This window comes from Tachyglossus aculeatus, chromosome 11 (assembly GCF_015852505.1).
Source record: "Tachyglossus aculeatus isolate mTacAcu1 chromosome 11, mTacAcu1.pri, whole genome shotgun sequence".
Lineage (NCBI taxonomy): Eukaryota > Metazoa > Chordata > Mammalia > Monotremata > Tachyglossidae > Tachyglossus > Tachyglossus aculeatus.
This window is the reverse complement of record NC_052076.1, coordinates 33,841,756-33,867,707: the sequence shown is the minus strand read 5'-3', so window position 1 is coordinate 33,867,707 and position 25,952 is coordinate 33,841,756. Positions and strand designations below refer to the sequence as shown.

At 50.7% G+C, this 25,952-nt stretch overlaps 1 protein-coding gene across 3 annotated transcripts in view; it reads right to left on the bottom strand.

Annotated features, from left to right (window-relative positions):
* VPS11 (VPS11 core subunit of CORVET and HOPS complexes) overlaps positions 1–25,952 on the bottom strand; it is an 85,932-nt gene that overhangs the window by 46,650 nt on the left and 13,330 nt on the right. For all 3 annotated transcript variants that reach the window (XM_038753391.1, XM_038753393.1, XM_038753392.1), the window contains 9 exons: positions 25,092–25,339; positions 18,961–19,162; positions 16,978–17,129; positions 11,900–12,086; positions 8,535–8,681; positions 8,204–8,422; positions 6,835–6,996; positions 3,780–3,919; positions 3,460–3,662 (listed from right to left, as the gene is read on the bottom strand). In XM_038753391.1, the coding sequence (XP_038609319.1) occupies positions 3,460–3,662; positions 3,780–3,919; positions 6,835–6,996; positions 8,204–8,422; positions 8,535–8,681; positions 11,900–12,086; positions 16,978–17,129; positions 18,961–19,162; positions 25,092–25,339 (1,660 nt within the window). The remainder of the gene's footprint in view (positions 1–3,459; positions 3,663–3,779; positions 3,920–6,834; positions 6,997–8,203; positions 8,423–8,534; positions 8,682–11,899; positions 12,087–16,977; positions 17,130–18,960; positions 19,163–25,091; positions 25,340–25,952) is intronic.

The window sequence follows — 25,952 nt, the reverse complement described above, 5'->3', positions numbered from 1 at the left end:
GCGCTCAATAAATGTTATTGATTGATTGATTGAGCCCGCCCCTTAACTTCTCTGGGCCTCGGTCTCCTCATCTGGAAAATGGGGATTAAGAGTGTGACCACCACACGTGGGACAAGGACTATGTCCGACCCGATTAGCTTCTATCTACCCCAGCTCTCAGTACAGTGCCTGCCACATAGTAAGCGCTTAACGAATACCACAATGATTATTATATTAGAGAAGCAGCGTGGCTCAGTGGAAAAGAGCCTGGGCTTTGGAGTCAGAGGTCACGGGTTCAAATCCCGGCCCCACCACCTGTCAGCTGTGTGACTTTGGGCAAGTCACTTCACTTCTCTGGGCCTCAGTTCCCTCATCTGTAAAATAGGGGTGAAGACTGTGACCCCCCGTGGGACAACCTGATCACCTTGTATCCCCCCAGCACTTAGAACAGTAAGTGCTTAATAAATGCCATTATTATTAATTATTATTATCATTATTATTATTATTATGGCGGTGGGGACGGGAGATGGAGAGGCAGAGGAAGCCCTTTGAGGTGGGCAGCATGGGGGAGCTGAGGATGCTCCGGGCCTGTACAGTGCTCTGCACATAGTAAGCGCTCAATAAATGTTACTGATTGATTGATTGAGCCCGCCCCTTAACTTCTCTGGGCCTCGGTCCCCTCATCTGGAAAATGGGGATTAAGAGCAGGAGCCCCACGTGGGACAAGGACTGTGTCCGACCTGATTAGCTTCTATCTACCCCAGCTCTCAGTACAGTGCCTGGCACATAGTAAGCGCCTAACGAATACCGCAATGATTATTATATTAGAGAAACAGCGTGGCTTGGTGGAAAAGAGCCCGGCCTTTGGAGTCAAAGGTCACGGGTTCAAATCCCAGCTCCGCCACTTAGCTGGGTGACTTTGGACAAGTCACTTCACTTCTCTGGGCCTCAGTTCCCTCGTCTGTAAAATAGGGGTGAAGACTGCGAGCCCCATGTGGGACAACCTGATCACCTTGTATCCCCCCAGCGCTTAGAACAGTAAGCGCTTAATAAATGCCATCATTATTATTATTATTATTATTATTATTATTATTATTATTCTTATGGCGGTGGGGACGGAAGATGAAGAAGCAGAAGAAGCCCTTTGAGGTGGGCAGCATGGGGGAGCTGAGGATGCTCCGGGCCTGTACAGTGCTCTGCACATAGTAAGCGCTCAATAAATGTTATTGATTGATTGATTGAGCCCGCCCCTTAACTTCTCTGGGCCTCGGTCCCCTCATCTGGAAAATGGGGATTAAGCACGTGACCCCCACACATGGGACGAGGACTGTGTCCGACCCGATTAGCTTCTATCTACCCCAGCTCTCAGTACAGTGCCTGGCACATAGTAAGCGCTTAACAAATACCACAATGATTATTATATTAGAGAAGCAGCATGGCTCAGTGGAAAAGAGCCCGGGCTTTGGAGTCAGAGGTCACGGGTTCAAATCCCAGCTCCGCCACTTAGCTGGGTGACTTTGGACAAGTCACTTCACTTCTCTGGGCCTCAGTTCCCTCGTCTGTAAAATAGGGGTGAAGACTGTGAGCCCCACGTGGGACAACCTCATAACCTTGTATCCCCCCAGCGCTTAGAACAGTAAGTGCTTAATAAATGCCATTATTATTATCATTATTACTATTATTATTATTATTATTATTATTATTGCGGTGGGGACGGGAGATGGAGAAGCAGAAGAAGCCCTTTGAGGTGGGCAGCATGGGGGAGCTGAGGATGCTCCGGGCCTGTACAGTGCTCTGCACATAGTAAGCGCTCAATAAATGTTAGTGATTGATTGATTGAGCCCGCCCCTTAACTTCTCTGGCTTCGGTCTCCTCATCTGGAAAATGAAGATTAAGAGCAGGAGCCCCACGTGGGACAAGGACTGTGTCCGACCTGATTAGCTTCTATCTACCCCAGCTCTCAGTACAGTGAGGGGCACATAGTAAGCGCTTAACAAATACCACAATGATTATTATATTAGAGAAGCAGCGTGGCTCGGTGGAAAAGAGCCTGGGCTTTGGAGTCAGAGGTCACGGGTTCAAATCCCAGCTCTGCCACTTGTCAGCTGGGTGACTTTGGGCAAGCCACTTCACTTCTCTGGGCCTCAGTTCCCTCGTCTGTAAAATAGGGGTGAAGACTGTGAGCCCCACATGGGACAACCTGATCACCTTGCATCCCCCCAGTGCTTAGAACAGTGCTTTGCACATAGTAAGCGCTTAATACATGCCATCATTATTATTATTATTATGGTGGTGGGGACGGGAGATGGAGAGGCAGAGGAAGCCCTTTGAGGTGGGCAGCATGGGGGAGCTGAGGACGCTCCGGGCCTGAGCCCGCCCCTTAACTTCTCTGGGCCTCGGTCCCCTCATCTGGAAAATGGGGATTAAGAGCGTGACCCCCACATGGGACGGGGACTATGTCCGACCCTATTAGCTTCTATCTATCCCAGCTCTCAGTACAGTGAGTGGCACATAATAAGCGCTTAACGAATACCACAATGATTATTATATTAGAGAAGCAGTGTGGCTCGGTGGAAAAGAGCCCGGGCTTTGGAGTCAGAGGTCACGGGTTCAAATCCCAGCTTCGCCACCTGTCAGCTGGGTGACTTTGGGCAAGTCACTTCACTTCTCTGGGCCTCAGTTCCCTCGTCTGTAAAATAGGGGTGAAGACTGTGAGCCCCACATGGGACAACCTGATCACCTTGTATCCCCCCTGCGCTTAGAACAGTGCATATAGTAAGCGCTTAATAAATGCCATCATTATTATTATTATTATGGTGGTGGGGACGGGAGATGGAGAGGCAGAGGAAACCCTTTTAGGTGGGCAGCACAGGGGAGCTGAGGACGCTCCAGGCCTGAGCCCGCCCCTTAACTTCTCTGGGCCTCGGTTCCCTCATCTGGAAAATGGGGATTAAGAGCAGGAGCCCCATACGGGACGGGGACTATGTCCGACCCTATTAGCTTCTATCTATCCCAGCTCTCAGTACAGTGAGTGGCACATAGTTAGTGCTTAACGAATACTGCAATGATTATTATATTAGAGAAGCAGTGTGGCTTGGTGGAAAAGAGCCTGGGCTTTGGAGTCAGAGGTCACGGGTTCAAATCCCGGCTCCACCACTTGTCAGCTGGGTGACTTTGGGCAAGTCACTTCACTTCTCTGGGCCTCAGTTCCCTCATCTGTAAAATAGGGGTGAAGACTGTGAGCCCCACATGGGACAACCTGATCACCTTGTATCCCCCCAGCGCTTAGAACGGTGCTTTGCACATAGTAAGCGCTTAATACATGCCATTATTATTATTATTATTATGGTGGTGGGGATGGGAGATGGAGAGGCAGAGGAAGCCCTTTCAGGTGGGTGGTACGGGGGGAGCTGAGGCTGCTCCGGGCCCGAGGCCGCCGGTCCCGGCCCGCTCCCTCCCCGCCGGCGGGACGGGGCGTACCCAAGAGCGGGGGCATGAGGTTCTTGGCGTCGATGTGCTTGAGCACGGCGGCGATGTAGTCCTTGCAGTCCTCCTCCTTGCGGGCGAAGTAGCTGAGGGCCTGCTCCCACAGGCAGCCCTCCTGCTCCCCGTGCCGCTCGCACACGGCCATCACCTGCGCGTACCGCTCGTGCTGCATGTGGTAGTGCAGGATCTGCTGGAACCTGGGCCGCAGGGAGGGAGGGAGGGAGGGAGCGGGGGGTCGGCGCGGACGGGGGGCGCGGACGGGGGGTCCCCCCCAGCCCCCGCCAGTGCCCCCCGGCCCCCGCCGGCCGGCTCACAGCTTGCCCTGCTCGTAGAGGTAGAGGACGCCGTCCTGGAAGTCGTGCATCTGGCAGAGCACCAGGGCCTTGTCGAACACGGCGGCGAAGCGGCCGCTCTTCAGGAGGGAGATGGCCTCCGCGTGCAGCTTCTCCTTGACCTGGGGGATGACGATGATGACAGTAATGACGGCATTTACTAAGCGCTCACTACGTGCAGAGCGCCGTTCTAAGCGCCGGGGAGGTGACAAGGCGATCAGGTTGCCCCGTCTTCATCCCCATTTTACAGATGGGGGAACTGAGGCCCAGAGAATAATAATAACGATGGCATTTATTAAGCGCTTACTATATGCAAAGCACTGTTCTAAGCGCCGGGGAGGTGACAAGGCGATCAGGTTGTCCCCCAGGGGGGCTCCCGGTCTTCATCTCCATTTTACAGATGGGGTCACTGAGGCCCAGAGAATAATAATAATGATGGCATTTATTAAGCGCTTACTATATGCAAAGCACCGTTCTAAGCGCCGGGGAGGTGACAAGGTGATCAGGTTGTCCACTGGGGGGCTCCCAGTCTTCACCCCCATTTTACAGATGAGGTTGCTGAGGCCCAGAGAATAATAATAATAATAATAATAATAATGATGGCATTTATTAAGTGCTTACTATATGCAAAGCACTGTTCTAAGCGCCGGGGAGGTGACAAGGTGATCAGGTTGTCCCCCGGGGGGCTCCCAGTCTTCATCCCCATTTTACAGATGAGGTCACTGAGGCCCAGAGAATAATAATAATAATAATAATGATGGCATTTATTAAGTGCTTACTATATGCAAAGCACTGTTATAAGCGCCGGGGAGGTGACAAGGTGATCACGTTGTTCTCCGGGGGGCTCACAGTCTTCATCCCCATTTTACAGATGAGGTAACTGAGGCCCAGAGAATAATAATAATGATAATAATGGCATTTATTAAGCGCTTACTATATGCAAAGCACTGTTCTAAGTGCCGGGGAGGTGACAAGGTGATCAGGTTGTCCACTGGGGGGCTCCCAGTCTTTATCTCCATTTTACAGATGAGGTCACTGAGGCCCAGAGAATAATAATAATGATGGCATTTCTTAAGCGCTTACTATGTCCCAGCGCTTAGAACAGTGCTTTGCACATAGCAAGCGCTTAATAAATGCCATCATTATTAAAGCACTGTTCTAAGCTCCGGGGAGGTGACAAGGTGATCAGGTTGTCCCCCGGGGGGGGGGGGGGCACACAGTCTTAACCAGCGGGACTCAGTGGAAAGAGCCCGGGCTTTGGAGTCGGAGGTCATGGGTTCAAATCCCGGCTCCGCCAATTGTCAGCTGGGTGACTCTGGGCAAGTCACTTCAGTTCTCGGGGCCTCAGCTCCCTCACCTGTAAAAAAATGGGGGTTAAAAACCGTGAGCCCCCCGGGGGGCAACCTGATCACCTTGTAATCTCCCCAGCGCTTAGAACAGTGCTTTGCACATAGTAAGCGCTTAAGAAATACTATCATCATCATTATTATTAACCCGCATTTTACAGATGAGGTTAGTACAGTGCTCTGCACACAGTAAGCACTCAATAAATACGATTGACGATGAGGCACAGAGAAGTTAAGCGACTTGCCCAAAGTCACACGGCTGACAACCGGCGGAGCCGGGATGGGGGGTGGGGGGGCGGGCGCACAGTCTTAACCAGCGGGGCTCAGTGGAAAGAGCCCGGGCTTTGGAGTCGGAGGTCATGGGTTCAAATCCCGGCTCCGCCAATTGTCAGCTGGGTGACTCTGGGCAAGTCACTTCAGTTCTCGGGGCCTCAGCTCCCTCACCTGTAAAAAAATGGGGGTTAAAAACCGTGAGCCCCCCCGGGGGGCAACCTGATCACCTTGTAATCTCCCCAGCGCTTAGAACACTGCTTTGCACATAGTAAGCGCTTAAGAAATACTATCATCATCATCATTATTATTATTAACACGCATTTTACAGATGAGGTTAGTACAGTGCTCTGCACCCAGTAAGCGCTCAATAAATACGATTGACGATGAGGCACAGAGAAGTTAAGCGACTTGCCCAAAGTCACACGGCTGACAACCGGCGGAGCCGGGATGGGGGGGTGGGGGGGCGGGCGCACAGTCTTAACCAGCGGGGCTCAGTGGAAAGAGCCCGGGCTTTGGAGTCGGAGGTCATGGGTTCAAATCCCGGCTCCGCCAATTGTCAGCTGGGTGACTCTGGGCAAGTCACTTCAGTTCTCGGGGCCTCAGCTCCCTCACCTGTAAAAAAATGGGGGTTAAAAACCGTGAGCCCCCCCGGGGGGCAACCTGATCACCTTGTAATCTCCCCAGCGCTTAGAACAGTGATTTGCACACAGTAAGCGCTTAAGAAATACGATCATCATCATTATTATTAACCCCCATTTTACAGATGAGGTTAGTACAGTGCTCTGCACCCAGTAAGCGCTTAATAAATACGATTGATGATGAGGCACAGAGAAGTTAAGCGACTTGCCCAAAGTCACACGGCTGACAACCGGCGGAGCCGGGATGGGGGGGTGGGGGGGCGGGCGCACAGTCTTAACCAGCGGGGCTCAGTGGAAAGAGCCCGGGCTTTGGAGTCGGAGGTCATGGGTTCAAATCCCACCTCCGCCAATTGTCAGCTGGGTGACTTCGGGCAAGTCACTTCAGTTCTCGGGGCCTCGGCTCCCTCACCTGTAAAAAAAATGGGGGTTAAAAACCGTGAGCCCCCCGGGGGGCAACCTGATCACCTTGTAATCTCCCCAGCGCTTGGAACAGTGCTTTGCACACAGTAAGCGCTTAAGAAATACTATCATCATCATCATTATTAACCCCCATTTTACAGATGAGGTTAATACAGTGCTCTGCACCCAGTAAGCGCTCAATAAATACGATTGATGAGGAGGCACACAGAAGTTAAGCGACTTGCCCAAAGTCACACGGGTGACAACCGGAGGAGCAGGGATGGGATGGCGGCGGGGCAGGGGGAACGCGCTGGCCTCCACCCTCCCCGTGCCCGTCTCCCTCCAGCCCCCCGTCGACCGCCCGCGCTCCCCGCGCCCGACCTTCTCGTCCTTCTCGTGGGCCCAGTTCTGCAGGCGCAGCTCCAGCAGCGTTTCATAAATGCCCTGGGGGGAGTCCGGCTGCACCTCGCCCATGTGCTCCAGGAAGGCCTTCAGCTCCCGCGGGTTGTTGGCGAAGATGGGGATGAACTCCTCCGAGTTGGCCTGTGACCGGGGCGGGCCGGGGAACCGCGTGGGCTCGGCTGTCTCACCTACCAGGACCAACCCGCCGCCCCCCCGACCACTATAACCGGGGTATTTATTAAGCGCCGACAACGTGCCAAGACAGGATCCTCAAGTGGGACCAGGGACACAGTCTAAGGGGAGAGTGATCAGATAGTTAATCTCCATCTGACAGATGAAGAAACTGAGGCTGTGTGCCAAGCACCGGGGCAGAGACAGGAGAATCAAGTGGGACGCAGTCCCTGGTCCCACACAGACTAAGGGGAGAGTGACCAGATAGTCAATCTCCATCTGACAGATGAAGAAACTGAGGCTGTGTGCCAAGCACCGGGGCAGAGACAGGAGAATCAAGTGGGACGCAGTTCCTGGTCAAACACAGTCTAAGGGGAAAGTGATCAGATAGTTAATCTCCATCTGACAGATGAAGAAACTGAGGCTGTGTGCCAAGCACCGGGGCAGAGACAGGAGAATCAAGTGGGACGCAGTTCCTGGTCAAACACAGTCTAAGGGGAAAGTGATCAGATAGTTAATCTCCATCTGACAGATGAAGAAACTGAGGCTGTGTGCCAAGCACTGGGGCAGAGACAGGATAATCAAGTGGGACGCAGTCCCTGGTCCCACACGGTCTAAGGGGAGGGTGATCAGATAGTTAATCTCCATCTGACAGATGAAGAAACTGAGGCTGTGTGCCGAGCACTGGGGCAGAGACAGGATAATCAAGTGGGATGCAGTCCCTGGTCCCACACAGTCTAAGGGGAGGGTGATCAGATAGTTAATCTCCATCTGACAGATGAAGAAACTGAGGCTGTGTGCCAAGCACTGGGGCAGAGACAGGATAATCAAGTGGGACGCAGTCCTTGGTCCCACACAGACTAAGGGGAGAGTGATCAGATACTCAATCTCCATCTGACAGATGAAGAAACTGAGGCTGTGTGCCGAGCACCGGGGCAGAGACAGGATAATCAAGTGGGGCACACGGAGGAAGAGAGATCGGAGAGCGAATCCCCGTGTGATAGATGAGGAAACTTAGTACAGTGCTCTGCACACAGTAAGCGCTCAATAAATACGATTGATTGATTGATTGAGGCCCAGAGAAACGAAGCCACTTTCCCGGAGTCCCCCGGCGGGTCGGACTCTGGGTCCGTTCAGGATGGCATCGGGGAGGGGAGGGTGCCCGCCGAATCCTCACCCTGCAGCCGGGGATTTCGGCATCGGCGGGGCCGGCCGTGGCGGCGGTGGTGGCGGCGGCGGCGGGGCGGCTGGGCCGGTAGTCGGTGCAGAGCCCCTTGAGCAGCTGGGTGGTCTGCTCGGGCACGTGGTGCATGAGGATCTTGCCGTAGCGCTTCATGTTGCTCTCCGCCTGCTCGAAGGGCAGCTGGCCGATGTAGCTCAGCGCTCCCTGGTAGTTCTGCAGGATGGCGAGAGCTCCGCGCTTAGTACAGTGCCCCGCACACGGTAGGCGCTCAATAAATGCGACCGATTGGCAGCGACGGGGCCCCCGGCGCCTGTCCCCTCCTCACCTTGATGTCCTCCAGCTGGATCTTGAGGTACCACTCGTGGTGGGCGTGGTTCTCCGCCAGATACAGGGCGTGGGAGTGGTAGCCCGCCTGCCGCAGCACCTTGATGGCCGTCTCCACGTCGAAGTGCACCTCACTCTCGCTCTTCGTCTGAGCCGCGGGCAGAGGCGGGAGTCGGAGGGGAGCGGGCCCCGCCCCACGGCGCGGGTTTCAACCCCAGGCCCTCCCCCCACCCTCCGCTCCGGGGAAACTGAGGCTGAGGGAAGGAGGGGCCTGGGGTCCCTGATCCCCGAAGCAGACTCGGTCTACAGCCCCATAACCCCGTGATAGCCGGGTGGGGAGGGGGCACGGGGAAAAGGGGGTCCGGGCGAAGGCCGGTAATATTCCTAATTTATCTATATTAATGTCTGTCTCCCCCTCAAGACTGTGAGCTCGTGGGCAGGAATGTGTCTATTTAATAATAATAATAATAATAATAATAATAATAATAATGGCATTTATTAAGCGCTCTAAGCAGCTGGGGAGGTTACAAGGTGATCAGGTTGTCCCACGGGGGGCTCACAGACTTAATCCCCATTTTACAGACAACAATCTTTGTTGTTATATTGTACTCTCCCAATCAATCAATTGTATTTATTGGGCGCTTACTGTGTGCAGAGCACTGTACTAAGCGCTTGGGAAGTCCAAGTTGGCAACATATAGAGACGATCCCTCCCCAACAGTGGGCTCACAGTCTGGCCTCCATCAGTTCTCTCCCCCTTACTTCGCCTCACTCATTCATTCATTCATTCAATCGTACTTATTGAGCGCTTACTGTGTGCAGAGCACTGTACTAAGCGGTAGAAGCAGCGTGGCTCAGTGGAAAGAGCCCGGGCTTGGGAGTCAGAGGTCATGGGTTCAAATCCCGCCTCCGCCACCTGTCGGCTGCGTGACCTTGGGCAAGTCACTTCACGTCTCTGTGCCTCAGTTACCTCATTTGTCAAATGGGGATGAAGACTGTGAGCCCCACGTGGGACAACCTGATCACCTTGTATCCTCCCCAGAGCTTAGAACAGGGCTCTGCCCATAGTAAGCGCTTAACAAATGCCATCATTATTATTACAAGTTGGCAACATATACAAGTTGCCTCACCCCTGGCCTCGATCACTTCTCTCCCCCTTACTGGAGAGCACACCTGTAGAGCACCAAACGCTTAGTACAGTGCTCTGCACACAGTAAGCGCTCAGTAAATATGACTGAATGAATGAATTTTGGCATTTGCCTCGCTCAGTGTACCGTGAGCTCCCCAATGGCAGGGATCGCGTCTACTTTGGCCCTCTTTCAGGAGCTCAGTACAGCGCCCCGCACACACTAAGCGCTCAATAAATACAACTGAATGAATGAATTTCGGCATCTGCCTTGCTCAGTGGACCGTGAGCTCCCCAACGGCAGGGATCGCGTCTACTATGGCCCTCTTCCAAGCGCTCAGTACAGCGCCCTGCATGCGGTAAGCACTCAATAAATACGACAATGAATCAATTTCGGCATCTGCCTCGCTCAGTGAACTGTAAGCTCCCCAACGGCAGGGATTGCGTCTACTCTGGCCCTCTTCCAAGCGCTCAGTACAGCGCCCCGCACGCGGTAAGCGCTCAATAAATACGACTGAATGAATGAATTTCGGTGTCTGCCTCGCTCAGTAGTCCGTGAGCTCCCCAACAGCAGGAATCGCGTCGACTCTGGCCCTCTTCCGAGCGCTCAGTACAGCACCCCACACACATTAAGTGCTCAATAAATACGACTGAATGAATGAATTTCGGCGTCTGCCTTGCTCAGTGGACCGTGAGCTCCCCAACGGCAGGGATCGCGTCGACTCTGGCCCTCTTCCGAGCGCTCAGCACAGCACCCCGCACATGGTAAGCACTCAATAAATACAACTGAATGAATGAATTTCAGCATCTGCCTGGCTCAGTGGACTGTGAGCTCCCCAATGGCAGGGATCGCGTCAACTCTGGCCCTCTTTCAAGCGCTCAGCACAGCGCCCCGCACACAGTAAGCGCTCAATAAATACGACTGAATGAATGAATTTCGGTGTCTGCCTCGCTCAGTGAACTGTAAGCTCCCCAACGGCAGGGATTGCGTCTACTCTGGCCCTCTTCCAAGCGCTCAGTACAGCGCCCTGCACACATTAAGCGCTCAATAAATACGACTGAATGAATGAATGAATTTCGGCGTCTGCCTCGCTCAGTGGACCGTGAGCTCCCCAACGGCAGTGATCGCCTCTACTCTGGCCCTCTTCCGAGCGCTCAGTACAGTGCCCCGCACACGGTAAGTGCTCAATAAATACGACTGAATGAATGAATTTTGGCATCTGCCTCGCTCAGTGGACCGTGAGCTGCCCAACGGCAGGGATCGCGTCGACTCTGGCCCTCTTCCAAGTGCTCAGCACAGCACCCCGCACACGGTAAGCGCTCAATAAATACAATTGAATGAATGAATTTCGGCATCTGCCTGGCTCAGTGGACCGTGAGCCCCCCAACGGCAGGGATCGCGTCAACTCTGGCCCTCTTCCAAGCGCTCAGTACAGTGCTCGCACATGGTAAGCGCTCAATAAATACGACAATGAATGAATTTCGGCATCTGCCTCGCTCAGTGAACTGTAAGCTCCCCAACGGCAGGGATTGCGTCGACTCTGGCCCTCTTCCGAGCGCTCAGTACAGCGCCCTGCACACATTAAGCGCTCAATAAATACGACTGAATGAATGAATTTCGGCGTCTGCCTCGCTCAGTGGACCGTGACCTCCTCAACGGCAGGGATCGCCTCTACTCTGGCCCTCTTCCGAGCGCTCAGTACAGCGCCCCGCACGCAGTAAGTGCTCAATAAATACGACTGAATGAATGAATTTCGGCGTCTGCCTCGCTCAGTGGACCGTGACCTCCCCAACGGCAGTGATCGCCTCTACTCTGGCCCTCTTCCAAGCGCTCAGTACAGCGCCCTGCACACATTAAGCGCTCAATAAATACGACTGAATGAATTAATTTCGGCGTCTGCCTCGCTCAGTGGACCATGAGCTGCCCAACGGCAGGGATCGCGTCGACTCTGGCCCTCTTCCAAGTGCTCAGTACAGCGCCCCGCACGCGGTAAGCGCTCAATAAATACAACTGAACGAATGAATTTCGGCATCTGCCTCGCCCAGTGGACCGTGAGCCCCCCAACGGCAGGGATCGCGTCGACTCTGGCCCTCTTCCGAGCGCTCAGTACGGCGCCCCGCGCCCGGTAAGCGCTCAATCAACACCACGGACTCTCTGAAGGCTCAAAGGGGCGAGCGGGGCTCCCAGGCCTGGTCCAGAGTGCAGCCCGCCCCGGTCCTGGGTGCGAGGGGGGGGGGTACCTTGATGAACTCCTCCAGCTTGGCGCTGTCCTTGAGCTTGGTGTAGCAGTTGAGCAGCAGGGTGGTGTGGTCGGCGTTGGCCAGGGACTGCCGGTGCAGCGTCTGCAGGTAGGCTGTCAGGTTGTGGATGCGCTGGGCGTCCAGAAACTTCCGGATCACGTAGGACGGCTCCAGTTTCCCGATCGTGCTGGACGGGAGGGAAGACGGGGCCCCTCCGCATCAAACGGGAAAACCCCTCCATCACCTCGCCACTCCTACGAGAACCCAGCCTGCACTCTTCGCTCCTCTAATAATAATAATAATAATAATAACGGCATTTGTGAAGCGCTTACTATGTGCAAAGCACCGCTCTAAAACACTGGGGGGGATACAAGGTGATCAGGTTATCCCACACGGGGCTCACCGTCTTCATCCCCATTTTCCAGATGAGGTCACTGAGGCTCAGAGAAGTGACTTGCCCAAGGTCACACAGCTGACAATTGGCGGAGTCGACATTTGAACCCATGACCTCCGACTCCAAATAATGATAATAATGGTGGCATTTGTTAAGCGCTTACTATGTGCAAAGCACCGCTCTAAGCGCTGGGGGAGAATACAAGGTGATCCAGTTGTCCCACGCGGGGCTCACCATCTTAATCCCCGTTTTCCATATGAGGTCACTGAGGCTCAGAGAAGTGACTTGCCCAAGGTCACACAGCTGACAATTGGCGAGGTCGAGATTTGAACCCATGACCTCCGACTCCAAATAATGATAATAATGGTGGCATTTGTTAAGCGCTTACTATGTGCAAAGCACCACTCTAAAGCGCTGGGGGGGAGATAAGGTGATCGTCTTAATCCCCATTTTCCAGATGAGGTCACTGAGGCTCAGAGAAGTGACTTGCCCAAGGTCACACAGCTGACAATTGGCGGAGTCGACATTTGAACCCATGACCTCCGACTCCAAATAATGACAATAATGGTGGCATTTGTGAAGCGCTTACTATGTGCAAAGCACCGCTCTAAAGCGCTGGGGAGGATACAAGATGATCAGGTTGTCCCACGCGGGGCTCACCGTCTTAATCCCCATTTTCCAGATGAGGTCACTGAGGCTCAGAGAAGTGACTTGCCCAAGGTCACACAGCTGACAATTGGCAGGGTGGAGATTTGAACCCATGACCTCCGACTCCAAATAATGATAATAATGGTGGCATTTGTTAAGCGCTTACTATGTGCAAAGCACCGCTCTAAAGTGCTGGGGGGGAGACAAGGTGATCGTCTTAATCCCCATTTTCCAGATGAGGTCACTGAGGCTCAGAGAAGTGACTTGCCCAAGGTCACACAGCTGACAATTGGCAGGGTCGAGATTTGAACCCATGACCTCCGACTCCAAATAATAATAATAATAATAATGGTGGCATTTGTTAAGCGCTTACTATGTGCAAAGCACCGCTCTAAAGCGCTGGGGGGGATACAAGGTGATCAGGTTGTCCCACGCGGGGCTCACCGTCTTAATCCCCGTTTTCCAGATGAGGTCACTGAGGCTCAGAGAAGTGACTTGCCCAAGGTCACACAGCTGACAATTGGCGGGGGCGAGATTTGAACTCATGACCTCTGACTCCAAATAACAATAATAATGGTGGCATCTGTTACGCGCTATGTGCAAAGCGCTGGGGGGGATACAAGGTGATGCGGTTGCCCACGTGGGGCTCACCGTCTTAATCCCCATTTTCCAGATGAGGTCACTGAGGCTCAGAGAAGTGACTTGCCCAAGGTCACACAGCTGACAATTGGCAGGGTCGAGATTTGAACCCATGACCTCCGACTCCAAATAATGATAATAATGGTGGCATTTGTTAAGCGCTTATTATGTGCAAAGCACCGCTCTAAAGCGCTGGGGGGGAATACAAAGTGATCCGGTTGTCCCACGCGGGGCTCACTGTCTTAATCCCCATTTTCCAGATGAGCTCACTGAGGCTCAGAGAAGTGACTTACCCAAGGTCACACAGCTGACAATTGGTGGAGTCGACATTTAAACTCATGACCTCCGACTCCAAATAATAATAATGGTGGCATTTGTTAAGCGCTTACTATGTGCAAAGCACCGCTCTACAGCGCTGGGGGGGGGAGACAAGGTGATCGTCTTAATCCCCATTTTCCAGATGAGGTCACTGAGGCTCAGAGAAGTGACTTGCCCAAGGTCACACAGCTGACAATTGGCGGAGTTGACATTTGAACCCATGACCTCCGACTCCAAATAATGACAATAATGGTGGCATTTGTTAAGCGCTTACTATGTGCAAAGCACCGCTCTAAGCGCTGGGGGGGATACAAGGTGATCCGGTTGTCCCACGCGGGGCTCACCGTCTTAATTCCCGTTTTCCAGATGAGGTAACTGAGGCTCAGAGAAGTGACTTGCCCAAGGTCACACAGCTGACAATTGGCGGAGTCGACATTTGAACGCTTAGTCCAGGGTTCTGCAGCCCATAAGCGCTCAATAAATACGACTGACTGACCAGCCCGGCCCCCTCAGGGTGGGTGGGAGGGCACGGCCGGTCACCGCAGGGTCATTCATTCATTCATTCAACCGTATTTATTGAGCGCTTACTGTGTGTAGAGCACTGTACTAAGCGCTTGGGAAGTCCAAGTTGGCAACATTTAGAGACGGTCCCTACCCAACAGCGGGCTCACAGTCTAGAAGGGGGAGACAGACAACAAAACATATTAACAAAATAAAATAAATAGAATAAATATGTACAAATAAAATAAATAAATAGACTGTGAGCCCGCTGTTGGGTAGGGACCGTCTCCAGATGTTGCCAACTTGGACTTCCCAAGCGCTTAGTCCGGTGATCTGCACACAGTAAGCGCTCAATAAATACCATTGAATGAATGGAGTAATACATACGTGCAAACATATATTATAATAATGACGCTCTGCACACAGTAAGCGTTCAATAAATATGACTGACTGAATGAATGAACGAATGGAGTAATACATACGTACAAACATACAATAATAATGATGCTCTGCACACAGTAAGCGCTCAATAAATACGAATGAATGAATGAATGGAGTAATACATCCGTACAAACATATATTATAATAATAATGATGCTCTGCACACAGTAAGCGCTCAATAAATACGAATGAATGAATGAATAGAGCAATACATATGTACAAACATCTATTATAATAGAATGAATGCAGCAATACATACGTAGAAACATCTATTATAATAATAATGGTGCTCTGCACACAGTAAGTGCTCAATAAATATGAATGAATGAATGACTAGAGTAATACATACATAAAACATATATTATAATAATAATGATGCCCTGCACACGGTAAGCGCTCAATAAATATGATGGAATGAATGAATGAATGAATGGAGTAATACCTACGTACAAACATCTATTATAATAATAATGATGCTCTGCACACAGTAAGCGCTCAATAAATACGAATGAATGAATGGAGTAATACATAGGTACCACAGTAAGTGCTCAATAAATACAATTGAATAAATGAATGAATGAATGGAGTAATACCTATGTACAAACATATATTATGATAATAATGATGCTCTGCACACAGTAAGTGCTCAATGAATATGATTGAATAAATGAATGAATGAATAGAGTAATACCTACATACAAACATATATTATAATAATAATGATGCTCTGCACACAGTAAGCGCTCAATAAATACGAATGAATGAATGAATAAATAGAGTAATACATACGTACAGACATCTATTATAACAATGATGCTCTGCACACAGTAAGTGCTCAATAAATACGACTGAATAAATGAATGAATGAATGGAGTAATAGCTACATACAAACATATAATAATAATGATGCTCTGCACACAGTAAGTGCTCAATACGAATGAATGAATGGAGTAAAACATACATACCACAGGAAGCACTCAATAAATACGACTGAATAAATGAATGAATGAATGGAGTAATACCTACGTATGAACATATATTATAATAATGATGATGCTCTGCACACAGTAAGCGCTCAATACGAATGAATGAATGGAGTAAAACATACATACCACAGGAAGCACTCAATAAATACGACTGAATAAATGAATGAATGAATGGAGTAATACCTACGTATGAACATATATTATAATAATGATGATGCTCTGCACACAGTAAGCGCTCAATACGAATGAATGAATGGAGTAATACACACGTACCACAGTAAGCACTCAATAAATACGACTGAATAAATGAATGAATGAATGGAGTAATACCTACGTACAAACATATATTATAATAATAATGGTGCTCTGCACACAGTAAGCGCTCAATGAATACGACTGAATAAATGAATGAATGAATGGAGCAATACCTACATACAAATATATATTATAATAATAAGGATGCTCTGCACACAGTAAGCGCTCAATAAATACGATTGAATGAATGGAGTAATACATACGTATCACAGTAAGCACTCAATAAATACGATTGAATAAATGAATGAATGAATGGAGTAATACCTACATATATATTATAATACTAATGATGCTCTGCACACAGTAAGCGCTCAATACGAATGAATGAATGGAGTAAAACGTACGTACAAACATCTACTATGATAATAATGATGCTCTGCACACAGTAAGCGCTCAATAAATACGATGGAATAAATGAATGAATGAATAACACCTACGTACAAACATATATTATAATGATAATGATGCTCTGCACACAGTAAGCGCTCAATAAATACGATGGAATAAATGAATGAATGAATGAGTAATACCTACTTACAAGCATATATTATAATAATAATGATGCTCTGCACACAGTAAGCGCTCAATACGAATGAATGAATGAATGAATGGAGTAATACATAAGTACAAACACATAATAATAATGATGCTCTGCACACCGTAAGCGCTCAATAGATACTATTGATTGATTGATTGATTGATTGATTGATTGACTGATTGAGCCCCGCCGCCTCCCAGGTGGTCCGCCGGTCCCTCCGGGCCCACGGGGCGCCCAGCGGGGGAGGAGCCCCCGTCTCCCCAACGTCCCCCCACGTCCCCGGGGTCCCGCCACTGACCGGATGTACTGCTGGATGGCCCCGTCGTGGTTGCCCTTGGCGTAGAGGTGGTCCCCGTACTGCATGAAGATCTGGGCCAGCCCGTCGCTATCCAGGTGCTGGCTCTTGGCCAGGTGGATGGCCATCTCGAACAGATTCTTCTTGAACAGCATCTGCGAGGGAAACGCCCGCAGCTCTGGGCCTCCCTCCGGCCTCCGACTAAGCGCTTGGGAAGCCCAGGTTGGCCCCGTATGGAGACGGTCCCTACCCAACGGCGGGCTCACGGTCTCGAAACCTCCAGCGGCTACCAACTGAGCTTACGCGTACATATTCTATTTATTTTATTTTGCTGATATTCATTCAGTCGTGTTTACTGAGCGCTTGCTGTGTGCGGAGCGCCGGACTAAGCGCTTGGGAAGTCAATCAATCAATCAATCGGTCGTATTTATTGAGTGCTTGCTGTGTGTGGAGCACTGGACTAAGCACTTTGGAGAGACAACAGAACAATAAACCTTAGACTGTGAGCCCACTGTTGGGTAGGGACTGTCTCTCTATGTTGCCAATTTGTACTTCCCAAGCGCTTAGTCCAGCGCTCTGCACATAGTAAGCGCTCAATAAATACGATTGATGATGATGATGACTAAGCGCTTGGGAAGTCCGAGTTGGCAGCATACGGAGACGGTCCCTACCCAACAGCGGGCTCACAGTCTAGAAGGGGGAGACAGAGAACAAAACCAAACATATTAACAAAATAAAATAGAAGAAAGATGTACAAATAAAATAGAGTAATGAATGGAGTAATAACAAATAAATAAATAGAATAATGAATAGAGTAATAATAAATAAACTGAACAATAGGGTAATAGAGTAAAATGAATAGAGTGATGGAGAATAACAAATAAACAGAATACTAGAGTAATAAATAAAGTAATAGAGTAATAACGAATAAATAGAATAATAAATAGAGTAATAGAGTAAAATAAATAAGTAGAGTAATAGAGTAATAATGAATAAATAGAATGATAGAGTAATAGAGCAATAATTAGAGTAATAGTAAATAAATGAATAGAATAATGAATAGGGTAATAAATAAATAAAGTAATAAATAGAGTAATAATAAATACATAAATGGAATAATAAATAGAGTTATTAATAGAGTAATAAATAAATAAATAGCGACCTGAATATCTTCTGTCATTTGGCATGAGGAGAAAGGTGCATGACAAATACACAGAGTAATAAATAGAGTAATAATAGATAAAAAATAGAATAATAGAGTAATAATAGATAGAATAATAGAGTGATAGAATAATAATAAATACATAGAATAAATAGAGTAATAGAGTAATGAATAGAGTAATAATAAATAAATGGAATAATAGAGTAATAGAGTAATAATAGAATAGAGTGATAATAAATAAATGAATAGAACAATAAATAGAGTAATAATAAACAAATGAATAGAATAGGGTAATAAAGAGTAATAGAATAATAATAAATAAATGAATAGAATAATAGAGTAATGATAAATAAATAAATAGAATAATAAATAGAGCAATAATAAATAAATAAATAGATTAATAAATAGAGTAATAATAAATGAATAAATGGAATAATAAATAGAGTAATAGAATAATAATAAATAAATGAATAGAATAATAGAGTAATGATAAATAAATAAATAGAATAATAAATAGAGTAATAATAAGTAAATAAATAGATTAATAAATAGAGTAATAATAAATGAATAAATGGAATAATAAATAGAGTAATAATAAATAAGTAAATGGAATAATAAATCACTAAATAGCAACCTGGATATCTCGCGTCGTGTGGCACGAGGAGAAAGGCGCGTGACAAACAGCACCGATACTGCTGTTACCACGTGTGGGTCAGCCCCAGCCCCCCGGCCCTCCCCATCACCCACCGGCCCGTCCCGTCCGTTCCGGTCCCGTCCGGTCGGGTCCGGTCCGGTCCCCCCCGGGGGGGGGTCCCCGGCCTTGCCTCCAGCTTGGTCTGCGTGTCCTTCTCCTGCAGCACGTGGACCCGCCCGTCCCGCGTCAGCACGTGGAGCGAGCCCCACTCGGCCAGGACGTCCACCACGTCGTCGAAGACGGCGCTGTAGGCGATGAACTTGTTGCACAGGTCGTAGACGGTGAGGAGCTGCTTCTCCGAGCTCTGCGCCTCGCTGCCGCCGAACTCCGACCTGGGCCGGAGGAGGGGATGGGGGGGCGGAGAGGGTGTCCGGGACGCCCCTCCGTCTCCCCCAGCCCACCCGCCCCGTTCCCCCGCGCGCTGGGGGGCCGAGTCCCCTCTCTGGCCGTCGCTCTCCACCAGCCCTGGGGGCTTCAGACCGACATAAACGTCCCGGCTCTGCCACATAATAATACTAATAATGCTATTTGTTAAGCGCTTACTATGTGCCAAGCACTGTTCGAAGCGCTGGGGAGGTTACAAGGTGATCAGGTTGTCCCACGGGGGGCTCACAGTCTCCATCCCCATCTTACAGATGAGGGAACTGAGGCCCAGAGGAGTGGCTTGCCCAAAGGCACACAGCTGACAGATGGCGGAGCAGGGATTTGAACCCATTGCCTGCTGGGTGACCTTGGGCAAGTCACTTAACTTCTCAGAGCCTCAGTGACCTCTTCTGTAAAAAGCACTTGTTCTAAGCGCTGGGGAGGTTACAAGGTAATCAGGTTGTCCCACGGGGAGGGGGGGCTCAGTTTCAATCCCCATTTTACAGATGGGGGAACTGAGGCCCAGAGGAGTGAAGTGACTTGCCCAAAGGCACACAGCTGACAGATGGCGGAGTAGGGATTTGAACCCATTGTCTGCTGTGTGGCCTTGGGCAAGTCACCTACCTTCTCGGAGCCTCAGTCACCTCATCTGGAAAATGCACTGTTCTAAGCGCTGCGGAGGTTACAAGGTGATCAGGTTGCCCCACGGGGGGCTCACAGTCTCCATCCCCATCTTACAGATGAGGTAACCGAGGCCCAGAGGAGTGACTTGCCCAAAGGCACACAGCTGACAGATGGCGGAGCAGGGATTTGAACCCATTGCCTGCTGGGTGACCTTGGGCAAGTCACCTAACTTCTCGGAGCCTCAGTCACCTCATCTGGAAAATGCGCTATTCTAAGCGCTGCGGAGGTTACAAGGTGATCAGGTTGTCCCACGGGGGGCTCACAGTCTCCATCCCCATCTTACAGATGAGGGAACTGAGGCCCAGAGGAGTGACTTGCCCAAAGGCACACAGCTGACAGATGGCGGAGCAGGGATTTGAACCCATTGCCTGCTGGGTGACCTTGGGCAAGTCACTTAACTTCTCAGAGCCTCAGTGACCTCTTCTGTAAAAAGCACTTGTTCTAAGCGCTGGGGAGGTTACAAGGTAATCAGGTTGTCCCACGGGGAGGGGGGGCTCAGTTTCAATCCCCATTTTACAGATGGGGGAACTGAGGCCCAGAGGAGTGAAGTGACTTGCCCAAAGGCACACAGCTGACAGATGGCGGAGTAGGGATTTGAACCCATTGTCTGCTGTGTGGCCTTGGGCAAGTCACTTAACTTCTCGGAGCCTCAGTGACCTCATCTGGAAAATGCGCTGTTCTAAGCGCTGCGGAGGTTACAAGGTGATCAGGTTGTCCCACGGGGGGCTCACAGTCTCCATCCCCATCTTACAGATGAGGGAACTGAGGCCCAGAGGAGTGGCTTGCCCAAAGGCACACAGCTGACAGATGGCGGAGCAGGGATTTGAACCCACTGCCTGCTGTGTGACCTTGGGCAAGTCACTTAACTTCTCGGAGCCTCAGTGACCTCATCTGGAAAATGCGCTGTTCTAAGCGCTGGGGAGGTTACAAGGTGATCAGGTTGCCCCACGGGGGGCTCACAGTCTCCATCCCCATCTTACAGATGAGGGAACTGAGGTCTAGAGGAGTGACTTGCCCAAAGGCACACAGCTGACAGATGGCGGAGCAGGGATTTGAACCCACTGCCTGCTGTGTGACCTTGGGCAAGTCACTTAACTTCTCAGAGCCTCAGTGACCTCTTCTGTAAAAGGCACTGTTCTAAGCGCTGGGGAGGTTACAAGGTAATCAGGTTGTCCCACGGGGAGGGGGGGCTCACAGTTTCAATCCCCATTTTACAGATGGGGGAACTGAGGCCCAGAGGAGTGAAGTGACTTGCCCAAAGGCACACAGCTGACAGATGGCGGAGTAGGGATTTGAACCCATTGTCTGCTGTGTGGCCTTGGGCAAGTCACCTACCTTCTCGGAGCCTCAGTCACCTCATCTGGAAAATGCACTGTTCTAAGCGCTGCGGAGGTTACAAGGTGATCAGGTTGCCCCACGGGGGGCTCACAGTCTCCATCCCCATCTTACAGATGAGGTAACTGAGGTCTAGAGGAGGAGTGACTTGCCCAAAGGCACACAGCTGACAGATGGCGGAGCAGGGATTTGAACCCATTGCCTGCTGTGTGACCTTGGGCAAGTCACCTACCTTCTCGGAGCCTCAGTCACCTCATCTGGAAAATGCACTGTTCTAAGCGCTGCGGAGGTTACAAGGTGATCAGGTTGTCCCACGGGGGGGGGGCTCACAGTCTCCATCCCCATCTTACAGATGAGGTAACTGAGGCCCAGAGGAGTGGCTTGCCCAAAGGCACACAGCTGACAGATGGCGGAGCAGGGATTTGAACCCACTGCCTGCTGTGTGACCTTGGGCAAGTCACTTAACTTCTCAGAGCCTCAGTGACCTCTTCTGTAAAAGGCACTGTTCTAAGCGCTGGGGAGGTTACAAGGTGATCAGGTTGTCCCACGGGGGGGCTCACAGTTTTAATCCCCATTTTACAGATGGGGGAACTGAGGCCCAGAGGAGTGAAGTGACTTGCCCAAAGGCACACAGCTGACAGATGGCGGGGCAGGGATTTGAACCCATTGTCTGCTGTGTGGCCTTGGGCAAGTCACTTAACTTCTCGGAGCCTCAGTGGCCTCATCTGGAAAATGGGATGATGACTGTGAGCCCCACACGGGACAACCTGATCACTTTGTATCTCCCCCAGTACTTAGAACAGTGCTTTGCACATAGTAAGCGCTTAACAAATGTCATCATCATCATCATCATCATAAACATGCTGGTGCCCACCCTCCCAACCTCCCCCCTCCATTCCCCTGGCCTTACCTCCTTCCCCTCCCCACAGCACCTGTATGTATGTATATATGTTTGTTCGGATTTATTACTCTATTTTATTTGTACATATTTATTCTATTTATTTTATTCATTCATTCAATCGTATTTATTGAGCGCTTACTGTGTGCAAAGCACTGTTCTAAGCGCTGGGGAGGTTACAAGGTAATCAGGTTGTCCCACGGGGGGGGGGGGTCACAGTTTTAATCCCCATTTTACAGATGGGGAAACTGAGGCCCAGAGGAGTGAAGGGACTTGCCCAAAGTCACACAGCTGACAGCTGGCGGAGCCGGGATTTGAACCCATGACCTCTGACTCCAAAGCCCGGGCTCTTTCATTCAATCAATCATTTATGGAGCGCTTACTGCGTGCAGAGCACTGTACTAAGCGCTTGGGGAGTACATGTTGGCAACATCTAGAGACGGCCTCTACCCAACAGCGGGCTCACAGTCTAGAAAGGGGAGACAGACGACAAAACAAAACATATTAACAAAATAAATAGAATAAATATGTACAAATAAAATAGAGTAATAAATACATACAAACACATATATATATATACAGGTGCTGTGGGGAGGGGAAGGAGGTACGGTGTCTCCCCCTTGTAGACTGTGAGCCCACCATTGGGTAGGGACCGTCTCTATATGTTGCCAACTTGTACTTTCCAAGCGCTTAGTCCAGTGCTCTGCACACAGTAAGCGCTCAATATGATTGATTGATTGATTGATAGGGACCATCTCTATATGTTGCCAACTTGTACTTCCCAAGCACTTAGTCCAGTGCTCTGCACACAGTAAGCGCTCAATAAATATGATTGATTGATTGATTGATAGGGACCGTCTCTATATGTTGCCAACTTGTACTTCCCAAGCACTTAGTCCAGTGCTCTGCACACGGTAAGCGCTCAATAAATACGATTGATTGATAGGGACCGTCTCTATATGTTGCCAACTTGTACTTCCCTAGCGCTTAGTCCAGTGCTCTGCACACAGTAAGTGCTCAATAAATATGATTGATTGATTGATTGATAGGGACCGTCTCTATATGTTGCCAACTTGGACTTCCCAAGCGCTTAGTCCAGTGCTCTGCACACAGTAAGTGCTCAACAAATACAATTGATTGATTGATATAGAGACGGTCGCTACCCAACAGTGGACTCACAGTCCAGAAGGTGCTTAGAACAGTGCTTTGCACATAGTAAGCGCTTAGTAAATGCCGTTATTATTATGAAGGTGGGCTCACAGTAATAAGAATAAGAATGGCATGTATTAAGCAGTCCCGGCTTGGCCATGCGCCGGCTTCGGGGCCTCGGCCGAGCCGCTTCGCTTTTCCGGGCCTCGGTTAAGCGCTTAATAGATGCCATTATTATTATTAAGGTGGGCTCACAGTCTAGAAGGTGGGCTCACAGTAATAAGAATGGCATGTATTACTCTATTTATTTATTTATTTTACTTGTACATATCTATTCTATTTATTTTATTTTGTTAGTATGTTTGGTTTTGTTCTCCGTCTCCCCCTTTTAGACTGTGAGCCCACCGTTGGGTAGGGACTGTCTCTATATGTTCCCAGGCGCTTAGTCCAGTGCTCTGCACCCAGTAAGCGCTCAATAAATACGATTGACTGATTGATTATTAAGCGGTCCCAGCTCGGCCATGCGCCCGCTTCGGGGCCTCGCTTTTCCGGGCCTTGGCTTCCTCACCTGCCCAGCGGGGATTAAGAGCGTGGGCACCCAGTAAGCGCTCAATAAATACGACTGACTGATTGATTATTAAGCGGTCCCGGCTCGGCCACGCGCCCGCTTCGGGGCCTCGCTTTTCCGGGCCTCGGTTTCCTCACCTGCCCAGTGGGGATTAAGAGCGTGGGCACCCAGTAAGCGCTCAACAAATACGATTGACTGATTGATTATTAAGCGGTCCCGGCTTGGCCACACGCCGGCTTTGGGGCCTCGGTTTCCTCACCTGCCCAGCGGGGATTAAGAGCGTGGGCACCCAGTAAGCGCTCAATAAATATGATTGACTGATTGACTATTAAGCGGTCCCGGCTCGGCCACGCGCCCGCTTTGGGGCCTCGCTTTTCCGGGCCTCGGTTTCCTCACCTGCCCAGCGGGGATTAAGAGCGTGGGCACCCAGTAAGCGCTCAATAAATACGATTGACTGATTGATTATTAAGCGGTCCCGACTCGGCCACGAGCCCGCTTCGGGGCCTCGCTTTCCCGGGCCTCGGTTTCCTCACCCGCCCAGCGGGGATTAAGAGCGTGGGCACCCAGTAAGCGCTCAATAAATACGACTGACTGACTGATTATTAAGCGGTCCCGGCTCGGCCACGCGCCCGCTTCGGGGCCTCGCTTTTCCGGGCCTCGGTTTCCTCACCTGCCCAGCGGGGATTAAGAGCGTGGGCACCCAGTAAGCGCTCAATAAATACGATTGACTGATTATTAAGCGGTCCCGGCTCGGCCACGCGCCTGCTTCGGGGCCTCGGTTTCCTCACCTGCCCAGCGGGGATTAAGAGCGCGGGCACCCAGTAAGCGCTCAATAAATATGATTGACTGATTGATTATTAAGCGGTTCCGGCTCGGCCACGCGCCCGCTTCGGGGCCTCGCTTTTCCGGGCCTCGGTTTCCTCACCTGCCCAGCGGGGATTAAGAGCGTGGGCACCCAGTAAGCGCTCAATAAATACGATTGACTGATTGATTATTAAGCGGTCCCGGCTCGGCCACGCGCCCGCTTCGGGGCCTCGGTTTCCTCACCTGCCCAGCGGGGATTAAGAGCGCGGGACGGGGACGGCGTCCAAACCTGGTGAAGTCGGATCTCCCCCAGCTCTCAGGGCGGTGCCCGGCCGCCGTCACCATCATCAGTCGTATTTACTGAGCGCTTACTATGTGCAGAGCACCGTACTAAGCCGTCACCCAGGAGCCGGGTTGGCGCGAGGGGGGTCCCCCCCGCCCGCCCCCCGGGGCCCCTCACTTGGGCGAGGCCTTGCGGTCGCGGGAGACGACGACCAGGCAGCCGCGGAACCAGCGGGCGATGAGCTTGTGTCCGTCGAAGGCGAAGCAGGGGCCGCGCTCGTCGGGCTGGTAGAGGTAGACGCACTCGTCGCCGGCCACGATGAACTGCAGGTCCTGGGCCGGGTCGCTGAGGGCCGAGCAGCGCAGGCCGCAGCCGTGGGGGTCCAGCTCCAGCCGCGGGTACTCCTTGCCGGACAGCGGGTACGACTGCGGGGACCGGGGACCCCGTCAGCCCCGCGCGCCGGGGAGGACCCGCGCCTTCGCTCATCCGGTCGTATTTACTGAGCGCCTGCCGGGTGCGGAGCACTGCAAGTCCAAGTTGGCAACATGCAGAGACGGTCCCTACCCAACACGCTTGGCTGCTGGGAGACCTTGGCTGAGTCACTTCACTTCTGGGGGCCTTGGTTATCTCACCTGTAAAATGGGGACTAATCCCGGGAGGCTCAAGTGGGGCGGGGACCGTGTCTAACTATCGCAGAGTACGGTGCTCTGCACTCGGTTTATAATTATAATTCTATTTATTTGTAGTAACGGTGTGTATAAATTCATTCATTCAATCGTATTTATTGAGCGCCTACTGGGAGCAGAGCACTGCAAGTCCAAGTTGGCAACGGGCAGGGACGGTCCATACCCAACACACTTGGCTGCTGGGAGACCTTGGCTGAGTCACTTCACTTCTGGGGGCCTTGGTTATCTCGCCTGTAAACTGGGGACGAATCCCGGGAGGCTCAAGTGGACTGTGCCTGTCGTAGAGTATGGTGCTCTGCACTCAGTTTATAATTATAATTCTATTTATTTGTAGTAACAGTGTGTATAAATT